Source organism: Stegodyphus dumicola, chromosome 4, assembly GCF_044657685.1.
Source record: "Stegodyphus dumicola isolate Sdum_Otavi_A_Nest chromosome 4, ASM4465768v1".
Classification (NCBI taxonomy): Eukaryota; Metazoa; Arthropoda; class Arachnida; order Araneae; family Eresidae; genus Stegodyphus; species Stegodyphus dumicola.
Genome location: NC_140771.1, coordinates 50,862,855 through 50,875,642, shown reverse-complemented (window position 1 = coordinate 50,875,642; position 12,788 = coordinate 50,862,855). Strand labels below are relative to the sequence as shown.

At 33.8% G+C, this 12,788-nt stretch overlaps 1 protein-coding gene across 4 annotated transcripts in view; it reads right to left on the bottom strand.

The window, feature by feature from the left end:
* Positions 1-12,788, bottom strand: part of LOC118195267 (E3 ubiquitin-protein ligase HECW2-like) — a 112,082-nt gene that overhangs the window by 26,934 nt on the left and 72,360 nt on the right. For all 4 annotated transcript variants that reach the window (XM_035366533.2, XM_035366535.2, XM_085814835.1 and 1 more), the window contains 2 exons: positions 12,602-12,723; positions 12,201-12,321 (listed from right to left, as the gene is read on the bottom strand). In XM_035366533.2, coding sequence (XP_035222424.2) covers positions 12,201-12,321; positions 12,602-12,723 — 243 coding nt within the window. The remainder of the gene's footprint in view (positions 1-12,200; positions 12,322-12,601; positions 12,724-12,788) is intronic.

The following is a 12,788-nucleotide window of genomic DNA, read 5'->3' as shown; positions in this document are numbered from 1 at the left end:
ATTCTAAAATTTCAATATGGTGAACTTAATTCTGAAATACAGAGTTCTAAATTAAAGTTTCCCTTTCTAAATTACATGATGGCTTATTGAAGGTTGGCTGTATTGCATTTTCTTGAATCATATTCAAAAGCAAATTTCTCTTGAATTTAAATATTTTGATTTGATAGTTATTTCATTGTTACTACATTGAATATAGTTGCATATGATTTCACAGATTTATAATATTTTCCAAAATTTTGCCCCCGCCCAAAAAAAACTTAATTTTTTTTAAAAGTTTAAAGCAAATACCATGATTTAAATTCCTTAGTGCAAAAGCTATGAAAACTTAAGTTCAAATTAGAATTTTCCATCATAATTCATACATGAAAAAGTATTTCACATAGTTACATTCCTGTAGGATATCATACATGAAAAAGTATTTCACATAGTTACATTCCTATAGGATATCATACATGAAAACGTATTTCACATAGTTACATTCCTGTAGGATATCATACATGAAAACTTATTTCACATAGTTACATTTCTGTATTATAAGCACAAATTTTTCTTTCAATTGTTGTATGTATCATGATGATCCATCATACTGTGCACAATAAGTTGTTGGGTATTTCATCATTGTATATACCATAAATAATTGGGCCCAAAATTAAGATAAGCACAGATTGTATTTTACCTTCAAACAGTTCAACCAATAACATTGTTGTTGAGAACTTCTGGAAATAAAATCAACTTTCCCACAAAAGAATATTTTAACTCATGAAGATCAGAGCACATTCAGTGCATCCTCCTACACACATTCTATACAGGTGAAGTTTAATAAAACACAGTGGCCAATTTATCCAATGAATATCTTTCTTTCCAAAGAAACCACAGACTAGCTCAGTTCTAAGCACTTAATACTACTGTCCATAAAAACAAATAAGATGACACCTGCACTTTAAAAAGTACATATGCACAGAGTGACTGAACAGTAGTCATGCAAGGATCTCACCTGTGTACAGTCACATATCTTTTCACTCATGATATGTAGTAATATGCTGGCCATCCACATGGCAACATTACTTACAACGACAGCATACCAACCTATGACACTAAAAAATCAGAAGATTCTTCTCAACGACAAAAATATTTTTTAAACGATAAAAAAATATTTTTTAATAATGAATTACCTTTAAACAGTTAATTAATATCTGAAAGTTCAATTACTAAGTCTTAAATGCAAACAGTACAAAAATAATTACATGGGGGAGGGGGAACCTATTATTTGCATGTTTAAAAAACATTTTTTTAATCAGTTTTCATACAAATGCTAAGAACAGTGGCAGATTTTTATTTCATTAAAGAAAAAAACTTCATAATTTTATTCACAGCAAATACCACATAGGCCTGCTTTTGTAATAAAAGTTTTTTTATCGTTACTAGTATTAGATCTAAATGAAGTCCTTGCTTTCGCAACAACACTGAAAATCCTCTTTGTACTTTGCATTATTATAGGGAATTTTCAGGATGGCCAACATTATTCTAGATTGTTTATTTTAAAATTCCATCAGCACCATTCAAATTTCTAATTAAACTCCACTGGGTATCGACCTAGCTGGTTTTATAAATATTCCTAGCTGTTATTATTCCAGCTGGTTTTATAACTCAATAAACCTTCTACCAACAATTGGAAAAGTTTTAGAGCAATATCAGGCCGCTTACATCAGCATCTCACAAAAAAACAAGATAAGTGAAAACCAGTTTGGATTCTTACCTAACAAGACTACTACAACGCAACTGACAACACACGGGCTCAAATACAGAAAAACAGAGCTCAAAGTTTACACTCAACATTAATCTGCCTTCATTTGAAAAAGGCATTCGATTTTATGTGGTGGCCTGCAGTTAACCAGGCTCTCAGGGATGCAAAATGCCTAAAAAGTTTATTCATCATATTACAGAATTTTCAACAAAACAGAAAATGCATAATTATTCATAACAATAGAATAACTGAAAGGTACCAAGAAAGAGGTAGTCCTCAAAGTTCATGCCTAAGTGTGGATTTATGGAACTTAACTTTCAATTCCACCACCAACTATATTTGGCCAATCCATTCAAAAGGAATAGCATTTGAGTATGACGCTGCATTTATCATAGCAGGAAGAACCAGAAACCTCTTAGGAAAAAATGCTAACGAAACCCTATGCATCTTCAATTCCCTCTGTAAAAATCTGAAATTAACCATCAGCCAAGAGAATCTAAAGTTGTTATATTTCCAAAGCTCTACCAAAAGATTATATGCCTGCCCAGATTTGCTACAGAAGGTAAGAAAATAAAAATTATTGATAGCATCAAATTTCTTGGCCTAATCATTGACAAGAAATTAAATTGAACATTTAAAATTCATTAGAAATAAAACCTCCAAAATTGCAAACAACATCTGGAAATTGAAAGGATTAAATTGAGGACCAAGTCCATATATTCAAAAAACTCTCTTTAATACAGCTATTGGAAAAATTATATTATATGGGGCACAGACCTGGGCTCAGCCTCTTACCAAAAGAAAGAAAACACAGCTGCAGGGAATACAGAGCCTGTTTTTACTATGCATTACAAGATGCTACAGAACGACATCAAATGCGGCACCATGTGTGTTGGCAGGAATAGCCCCCCCTGCATATAACAGCTGAAACGGAACATACCAAAAGAACAGTTTTAAGGCTTAAAAGGAACTGTTCCATAAAGGATAGAGTCTTCGAATATTCCAATTACGAATCTCCCTGTAACCCATACAGAAGGCACCCAGCAATAACTACAAAAATCAACTGTATTGCAAAAGACACATAACCTAGAGACTACTACCCATGTGCATACACAGATGGCTCAAAAACAGAAGAAGGAGTCAGATATGCCTGCATTATTTATACAGTCAAAAGTCGTTAATCCGGACTCGTCGGGACTTTGGCGATTCCGGATTATAGATCATCAGTTTAAATCTGGTAAGATGGCATGCAGAAATTAAAAAATTAAAAATATGAAACCGTAATTTATGAAATAAAGAACAATTATAATCTAAAGGGTATCAAAATTTACAAAAAGAAAAAGCTTTATACTTATTTATTTAGTTTATTAAACATTTCTTTCAATGTAAGTTGTTTAAGTTGCTTCATTTCATGTGACAATACTTTCTCTTTAATTCTATTAAACAGACATAATTTCTTGTTTAGTTACAAAGTTTCGCTGTTCAAGTTCTATAATTGCTGTGTCGAGAATACCGACTAATTTGTCAATTGAAATGTTTTCGTTTTCAATAACCTCTCTGTCACTTTCTTCACTATCGGAAGCGAATTGTAATGACGAGGAATTTGATTTAAATCATAACAAAGACGAAGTACATCGAGATGAAATACTATATTTAGTAAAATATTATAAGCCAAATAAAATAAAAACATCTGCCCTGAAGATAAGGATAGTGCTGACAGATCAACTTCCAATTCATTGGGTGCCACGGCGTTTCCCCCCCCCTGCCGCAAAGCAGCGTGAAATTGATAAACAGATTTTGGATTTCAAAACATATTTTCGTTTTGTAGATCCTTTACATATTAGTAAATATATATCGGAAATTCTATTTGACATAATCGAAAGTTCAAGCTTACTTTTATAAAATTGCTCTAACAGTCTCCAAAAAATAATAAGCCGGATCCAATTAATTCGAAGATTAAGGAACAATGCAATCTGCAACATTAACTGAATTAAATAATTTTAGCTTAGCTTATACCGTCTGTTATACAATAAACGCGCAGGCGTAAACATATTATGCGCTTGCGCACACGCATATTCGCAGCCGTAAAGGTCTTACGCACACGCGTAAACGCCTATGTGCATGCGTCAACGCGACACATACGCAGAAAGTTTGTAGCTTTGAGGTCCGGATTATGGGTGTCCGAATTAATGACTTTTGACTGTATAAATTCTCAAGTTAAAATAATATGAAAAGCTAAACTTAAAAATCAAAACAGTATTTTCCAAGCTGAGTTATCAGCAATAAAAATGGCCCTAGAATATTGTACCACAAGCAAACTAAATATATATATATATATATATATATATATATATATATATATACAGATAATCAATCCATGACTCTAGCTATGAAAAATAATAAACAGAATTCTCTGATCATTCAAGATATCTATGATATCTCCATCTCAAATCCCGATATACATCCTACTATTTCATGGGTTAAATCTCATGCAGAGGATTTCTGGAAATGAAGAAGCAGGCGAAGCGGCAAAATCTGCTATTACTGAAATTCCACTTGGCCCAAATCTCAGCTAAAACACCAACTTAAATGCCTACAGGAACAAGTATGGGAAGAAGAATAGAAAAATAGTGATAAGGGGAGAACACTCTTCCAACTTAAACCTCACATCAATAAAGACAGACTTAGTACAAACCATCTAATCAACTGGTTTATGGCCCCTTCCCAAGTAAATCTGCTTTGTAGAACTGTGTTAAGAACATCTAATGATGTCAAAATGAATAGTACAGAAAAGCAAAAAGCTTTTTTAAGATCCAAAGCCAAAAACATAAATATTCATTCCTCACAAGATAAGCTTACAGTAATTGGAAAATGTTTCCTTTGCTGAGCGCTTATGCACCTTGTTCCATTGGTCGAGGATTCTAGATAAACATTTCTTTAAAAATAGCCAGGGAGTACATACATGCTTCAATTGTATCAATTTTCCCTTCCTTTTAGAACTCCTTTCAAGATAACAATAAATATTAAAAAATGTGTTCATCCACACTTATTGGTAAAAAAGCTTCCTCTTTTACAGCTGCTAAATTTAAGAGGTGACAGGTGCATCTCATAAATTCCAAATCTGAATTTTCCTTTTTTAAGATACATGCAACATCAGTCTTCAAACCTACCATTACTGCTGCATTAGCAGCACCAAGTGCTATGCAATTATCTAGAGGATCTTTCTTTTTAAAGTTTTAATAATTAGCTGTGCTATATTAAAGCTTGTCTAATGTCCTTCTAAAGTGTGGAGGACAGAAAGTAAACTACACTCAATTTCTGAAGACACAAATAATAATAATAATAATAAATAATAATAATAAAAACAATAGGATACAGTTTTTAATCAGTATTATTGCTTCCATCCATAGAGAGAAGAATAGAATTGTTTTAATGCAATCAAATAACTGAAGATTTATTTTTCATACACATTTCTTTAACAACTGCAGCTGTTTTGGTCCTTACACTTGAGTATTTCTTAGTGATTTCGCTACAGTCAAAAGTCGTTAATCCGGACTCGTCGGGACTTCGGCGATTCCGGATTATAGATCATCAGTTTAAATCTCGTAAGATGGCATGCAGAAATTATAAAATTAAAAATATGAAACCGTAATTTATGAAATAAAGAACAATAATGATCCAAAGGGTATCAAAATTTGCAAAAAGAAAAAGCTTAATATTTATTTGTTTACTTTATTAAACATTTCTTTCAATGTAAGTTGTTTAAGTTTTGCTTCGTTTCATGTGATAATACTTTCTCTTTAATTCTATTAAACAGACATAATTTCTTGTTCAGTTACAAAGTTCTGCCGCTCAAGTCCTATAATTGCTGTGTCAAGAATACCGACTAATTTGTCAATCGAAATTTTTTTGTTTTCAATAACCTCTGTCACTTTTCTTCGCTATCGGAAGCGAATTATAATGACGAGGAACTTGTTTTAAATCATATCAAAGACGAAGCATATCGAGATGGAATACTACATTTGGTAAGGAATTATAAGCCAAATAATATAAAAACATCTGCGCTGAAGATAAGGATAGTGCTGACAAATCAACTTCCAATTCATTACGCGCCCCCCGCCGAGCAGCGTGAAATTGATAAACAGATTTCGGATTTCAAAACATACTTTCGCTTTAGATCCTTTACATATTAACAAATATATATCGGAAATTCTATTTGATATAATCGAAAGTTTAAGCTTACTTTTATAAAATTGCTCTTACAGTCTGCAAAAAATAATAAGCCGGATGCAATTCGAAAATTAAGGAACAACGCAATCATCAACATTAACTGAAATAGATAATTATTTAGCTTATACGTCCATTATACATAAAATGCGCGCGCGAAAACGTATTCTGCACTTGCGCACACTCATATGCGCAGTCGTAAAAGGTCTTACGCGCACGCGTGAACGCCTCTGCGCATGTGTCAACGCGGCGCATGCGCAGAAAGTTTTTAGTTTTGATGTCCGGATTATAGATCATTCCGAATTATGGGTGTCCGAATTAACGACTTTTGACTGTATTAGGAAACACTTTTCTAAATAAAGCTATAGCATGATCCGATGCATTCAGTGGCAGGTTATGCTCAAGTAAAAATGCAGAGAATAAGCATTCTGCATTAAGAACTTTTTAGCCCTTTATTTCCACAGAAAAAAATAATTTTTTGTTTCTTTCAAGAGAACTCATGTTGTCCTTGTGTTTTTGTGTACGCACATGTTTGAGAACATCATCCGTTCCACCATGTGAAACCAAAACACCGCTGTGACAAACAATACCCATTGCAAATGTATTAAGTTTCCTTGAGGAAAGAATACAAGAAAAGTCATCTTTACATGATTTTTGAAAAGTACAGAATATTTTACATTTCCCATAGACATAACTAAAACAAAAGGTCATAATTTTTTAGGTTATTTCTCGCAAGCACATGCACTCACATCACTCAATGACAAGATGAACGAAATAACAACCTCATTCCTGCTTTGTGCTCATTGGCTAATATACACCAGATGGCACGCAGTGGCGCTCAATGCTCACTGGAGAACTGGAACACGATGTTTTCGGACACAAGTGCTCTCACTCACAAAGCAGAAGAGCGCCATAATTTCTCACTGATGAAATTACATTCATTTAAATGTAATGACATATCATTTTATTTATTTATATGCATGTTTATATATATGCCATTTATATGTAATGTAGAGAAAAACTAAGTGCTTTCAGATGTCTCAAATCCCTTTTTTGGAGGACGTATTAAGGCAAGTTACATAAAAATGATGAGAAATTTTAAGAATAAGAGAAAGTCGGTAGTTGCCCGCTTAAATAAGAAGAGTTGGGAACTCTGAGACAGCTATACCTCACAGTAATTGTTATCCTCATGTTGGAGTGACAAACACATGATAGTGGTCATTTTATATAATGAATGTCCTAGATGATAAGGGCCTCATGAAATTGTAATGTGAAAAAGGAAAATGGAAAGGAAATTAAATTTAAACATGATATACCTGTATGTGTGAAATGAAAACAAATCACAAGAGATTCTGGGAATGACCCCCCTCAACTTCTTAACACCGTTCAACACAGCATAGCAAGTTTGAGAATGTGCCTGCCAGAATCTTGGTGTCACTGCCCAAGTTTCACAATGGATGCTCTGCTGCAACTCATCAAGGATGTGTAATTTGTCACTGTTATCCGACAACAAAAACTGAAGGGGGCAGCAATAACCAGTGACCTCGGGGGCCATAATTTTTTTGAAATAACTGTCCGGGGAAAATGAGACATTTATGTGCAAATTAGCAGAATTAAGAGAAATTTAAAAGAAAAAAAGCTAGCTGTTTGCATGAGTTAGGCTCTCCAGCTAAGTTTAAAGCACGCTCTTGTTAGCACATTAGGTGCAGTTTTGAAAATGGGGCGTCTTTGAGGTCTATTGAGTCAGAGTTGGTGACATGTTGGTTGCTGGTTAGGTGGTAGCATTGTGCCACTTAACAAAAGACACATTACATTTCTTCTGGAAATCTGTACACTAGATTTTTTCTGAAGAGGAATCAGGGAAGAGATTTTATTCCCAGAATACATGAATTGAATGACAGAGCATAAATTTAAATGAAATGTTTAAATAAGAATAAGATAATATAAAGTGAAGTTATAAATCATGTTTGGAATTTTTTAAGTCTTTTTCCTTCCAGATATCTGGAAGGACCTGAACTGCTGAAATGTTACCTTTGATAACGATCCAGCTCTTTATATGTAAAAAGAAAAACTACAATTACACTTAAAATTTCACGTTATTGTACAAAGTTGGCTCTGAATTTTTAGATAGTTAGAATTTTAAGTTTCTAACAAGGTTGTTAACCTTTAACTGCTGTGAGCGGTCTCTCAGAACGTGCGACATTTTCCATTAAATGCTTCCACCCCTTAGAATAATTAATGGGTATTGCCATTCTTAGTACCTTCCTAAACCAGTTGTCCAAGGTCACATACCAAGTTGCATTTGGCTAGCTCTATTTCTTCTTTTATTTTTTAAAATTTTCTTCCCTCAGTGGTCTGTGGGACCGATCACAGCAGATACGATTCAAATTTTGGTCGACAAAGTTCACTTTTTGTTGTTGTTACATATTTCGCTTTTTTATAAATATTTTTGAAATGGCTTCAAATGCGCGCAGGAAACGTTCTATATATCTTACCCAAGACCAAATTAAATAAATAGTTCGAAATTGGTCTAATTTACAGTTCTCTGAATGAAAGTTCCCATGATGAAATTATTGAGAGCGACCACGACACAAATTCAGAAATATCTACGGATGAAAATGAAAATCCATGTTCTCCTTCTAGAAGAGATTTTTTATTGGGAAAAATGAATTCAAATGGCCTATTCAAGAGCCCAACAAGGGTGTTCGAACTCGTAGTCACAATATTATTCTTCATTCAATCTATTCAACTGCTCATCGAACCCGACGTTGGCCTATGGCAATATTCTTCAGAAACTTGGATATCTGTGCAATAAATGCATTCATATTATTTCAATCTTATCCCACTGGCTCCGAAAATGAAATGAAGATTTCATTAGCAATTCAGTTGGTGCAGTCTCATGTAAAACAGAGGATAACTTCATCATTTTTACCTAAAAAACTCAAACTTACAATAAGAAGAGTTTTCAGAATAAATGATGATAAACGAAACATTGCGATCGAAGACGATAAATTAGATAAAAAAAGAATGTGCTATATTTGTCCACCGAGCAAAAAAAAGGAAAACAGCTTACAAATGTATAGCGTGCAAAGAACCAGTGTGTCTACAATGCAGTAGAAAAGAATATATAAAATGCAGCTCGAATTATAATTTTTAAAATAAAAATTAATTTCCTATGTTCTTATTAAAGCATTCTTATCGCAAAGACCGCTCACAATAGTTATGCGACAATTTAAGTCACAGTAGTTAAAGGTTAAGGACCTCCTTTTCATATTTTTAAATTCTGGCAGGGAAAATGTAGAGTATGCTTTAATTTTCTAACCCATTATTTTAAGTACCTTTTCTTTCCATTCTTGTTTCATTTCCCTGCTTGAATGCAAATTTCCAGAATGTGCAATATTCAAATTAGGTAGAAGAAAGATAGTATTTAAAGGAAGGTTCTGGAAGGCGAATTCAGACCCTGTTCTGCCTGCTTGAAAGCAGCATTGCTAACTTTTAATTCTCTACCCATTAGAATTCTGTGCTGTTGAGTTATTCTTGCCATTAGGCTTGCTTACACTGACTTTCGAGTCACAGCCAGCTCATGCAATAATTAATCTGTGAAGCCATTAGGCTACATTTAACTTTAATTGATTTCTAAGCTTTTCATTACCCTTTAAGCCAGAAATCTTGGTTTTTGTAAGCACAAGTTGGTGCAGACTGTCAAACCTCATCTGAGTTAATAAAGGTTTTTTACACCCTTCTCTTGACTTTGTGGCACCTTAAAGAATTTGGTGATACTTCACCAGTTTTTAACATCACGTAAATTTTATCACAGCAAAGAGAACAAGATGTTACAATTCTAATATATATATATACACACGGTGAGCTAACATAAAATATTAAGAAAATCATAAAAAAGGAAGAAACTATGATAAGTGCAGTTTGCAAGAAAAAGCTCACAAGGTGGATTTTTTTTTTAGCAGCAAAAAAATTTTTAATAAAAAATGCCACCGGTATAGGGCAATGACATGTGAAAGATTCAGCAGAATTATGCAAATTAATCCTACTATAAAAGACCATGATACAAAATGATTTCTTATTTGCTTTCAGAATGTTATCATTACCCAACTGACTGTTGTTTGTGAAGTTGTTCTATTTGACTAGAGAGTCAGCAATTGTTGTGTTACGAAAATTTCCCACAGCGAAAGGACTGAAGACTAAGAATGCCCCATACTGTATTCTGATACTGAAGCTTGTCAAACGGTTCAAAGAAACTGGCTCTTTGGATGATCGTCCACAAAGTGAAAGACCCTCGTTGGCGAAAGGCCGAATTACTGCACTGGAACCCACTATGAATGATATAGTGGTGGAATGGTCCATGGGGAGTAGCGGTGATCCCAAAGCTGGAAGGATATTGGATGTACTTCGCTCATCGATTTGACCTATCCTCCATTGAATACTGTATCTCTATCCCTACAAATTGCAGTCACTGCATAAGTTACAACTAGGAGACACAGCTATGAGGAAACCATTTGCCGAGTGTGCTATGGCAAGAATTGACAGCGACTTTCAGTGGTTGCTTAATGTTACCTGGACAAATGAAGCACACTTAACACTACACAAGGATGTCAGCACCCAAAACACTCGCATATAGGGTGAAGTTGAATCCTTGTGAATACACGATGAAGTCACTGCATCCAGCCAAGTTAGCAATCTGGTGTGGCTTTACCCCAGCTTTCATTATCATACCATTCTTCTTTGAAGAATCTGGCTGAAAAATGTGCACAGTAACTGCTCAGCGTTATCTCCTTCTTTTGCGTGACAAAGATATGCCTGCATTAAATCAAAGAGGTGTGTTATTTGTAATAAGCTTATGCAGGATGGCACACTGCCACACTATGCCAATCCAGTAAAATGATTCCTATTGAGTACCTTTGGTGAAGACAGAGCGATCAGTCGAAGTTGCAAGATTGCATGGTCTTCGATCATCCGACCTCACCCTGAGTTGCGGGGCTATTTGAAATCATTTGTGTACTGTTTATCCCCCTCAACATCGGACGAACTCTCTACCTGTCGTGGGGTTTCTGCAATTCATTCTGACATGATGCATTCAGTTGTAATAGCTGCTGTGAGGCATCTTAGTTGTGTCGTACAGTGTCCTGGAGGCCATGTTGAACAATTGTTGTTGCAAGAATAAATGAATGAAGGATACTGTTTATCGTGTTTCAGGTCATTAGCACCCTCTACCAGTGACATTTTTAACTAAAAATTTTTTTGCCGGGGAGAGGAAGACTTGTGACACTTTCTTGTGAGCTCTTTCTTGCAAATCAAACTTTATCCTAATTTCTCCCTTTATAGATTTTTAAAGTTTTAATGAACTTTTGGTACAACCTCTATAAGCCTCCACATTTGGATATGACTGAATTATTTTTCAATCCTTCAAGACTTGCTGCTCTGTTAGTGTCCAAAATTACAAAAACACAAGGCTTTTACCCCTCCGAGGTTTATGGATGTAAAATTCCATATAGATGAATGGCTTTTTAATTCATTACACATGAAAATTTTTGTCAGCTCCTGATCTATTAAATTTTGGATAGATACAGATTGAAAGAAAAGGAGTCAAGGTACAGAGTGAGATAATTTTGGAACTACATTCAAGAAAGTAAACATTGGATTAATTAGTTTTATGAATTACAAGAATATGTGTATGGACTTTGTGAGCATAACATATGAAAATAATGACTTTTATCAGGCTATACTTGCTACAGGAGAGTAAAAAATCTATATTCCTTAACAGTTTCTTAAACTGCTTAAAGCTGTTAGACATCACAAAAAAAGGGAAGCTAATATAAAATTGTATGAACATTTTCATAATGAAACACATTAAAAGTACTCAGAAAATTTTTAATAGTTCTAGGTAAATTTCTGTATGTACTTTGACATATAATAAGCACTAATAACTGCAACAAGAGAAGAGCCAATATATTTATAGCTTCTGATGAGCACACAGTAAAAACAAAATACTGTAAATGTGTACTTTACTTCAGCAGTGCAATATTTGACTAGAATGAGAACATTTTGAATTACTTTATATAATAAAAAATTTGATCTTTTGGGTAGATTATTTACCTTTGTTTTCCAATTCTAAAAAAAAAAAAAAAAAAAAAAAAAAAACCCTTAAAAAAGAGAAAGAAATTATACACACACATATATCTATCTATATCTATATATACATATAATCAGTTACTTCATTTTGCCAGGGCCTTGACCATAACCTTTAGATTCCAATTTCCGATAAAAATTTCGTAATTTTGCTTCAAAATCTCGTCTATATGGAGCAGGGGCTCTAACATTTGCTCTCTGAAGACCTGAAATTAAAAGTATAACCACAGATAATTTAAGATAATACTTGAAATGCATTTTAAGCTAAGATAAAACCTAAACGATTGAAGATGGTGGCAGCAGCTGTAAGAATCCTGTAAGCAACCTGAACTTTTAAATGAATGAAGGATACTGTTTCATAGTTCAAAGTAATTATAACCAAATATTTTTTTTTTAAATCTTCCTATAAGAATTAAGTGTGCCAGTATTATATTAGCTAATAATAAATATATACATGTAAAGGCATTAAAAGGACACGTTACTAACCAGGAGAGGCCTGAGGTGAAGGTTGTGGTGATGTGCGAGGAGAACGATGGTTGCTACTACTACTACTGCCATTACTTGTAAATTGAGCAGGTATATAAGACATAATTTCTTGCTCAAATAAGCTGAAAAACATAAAAAAGTTTAATCCCCCAAAAAACTACAAAGCATACTTACTAAAAAAATTAAC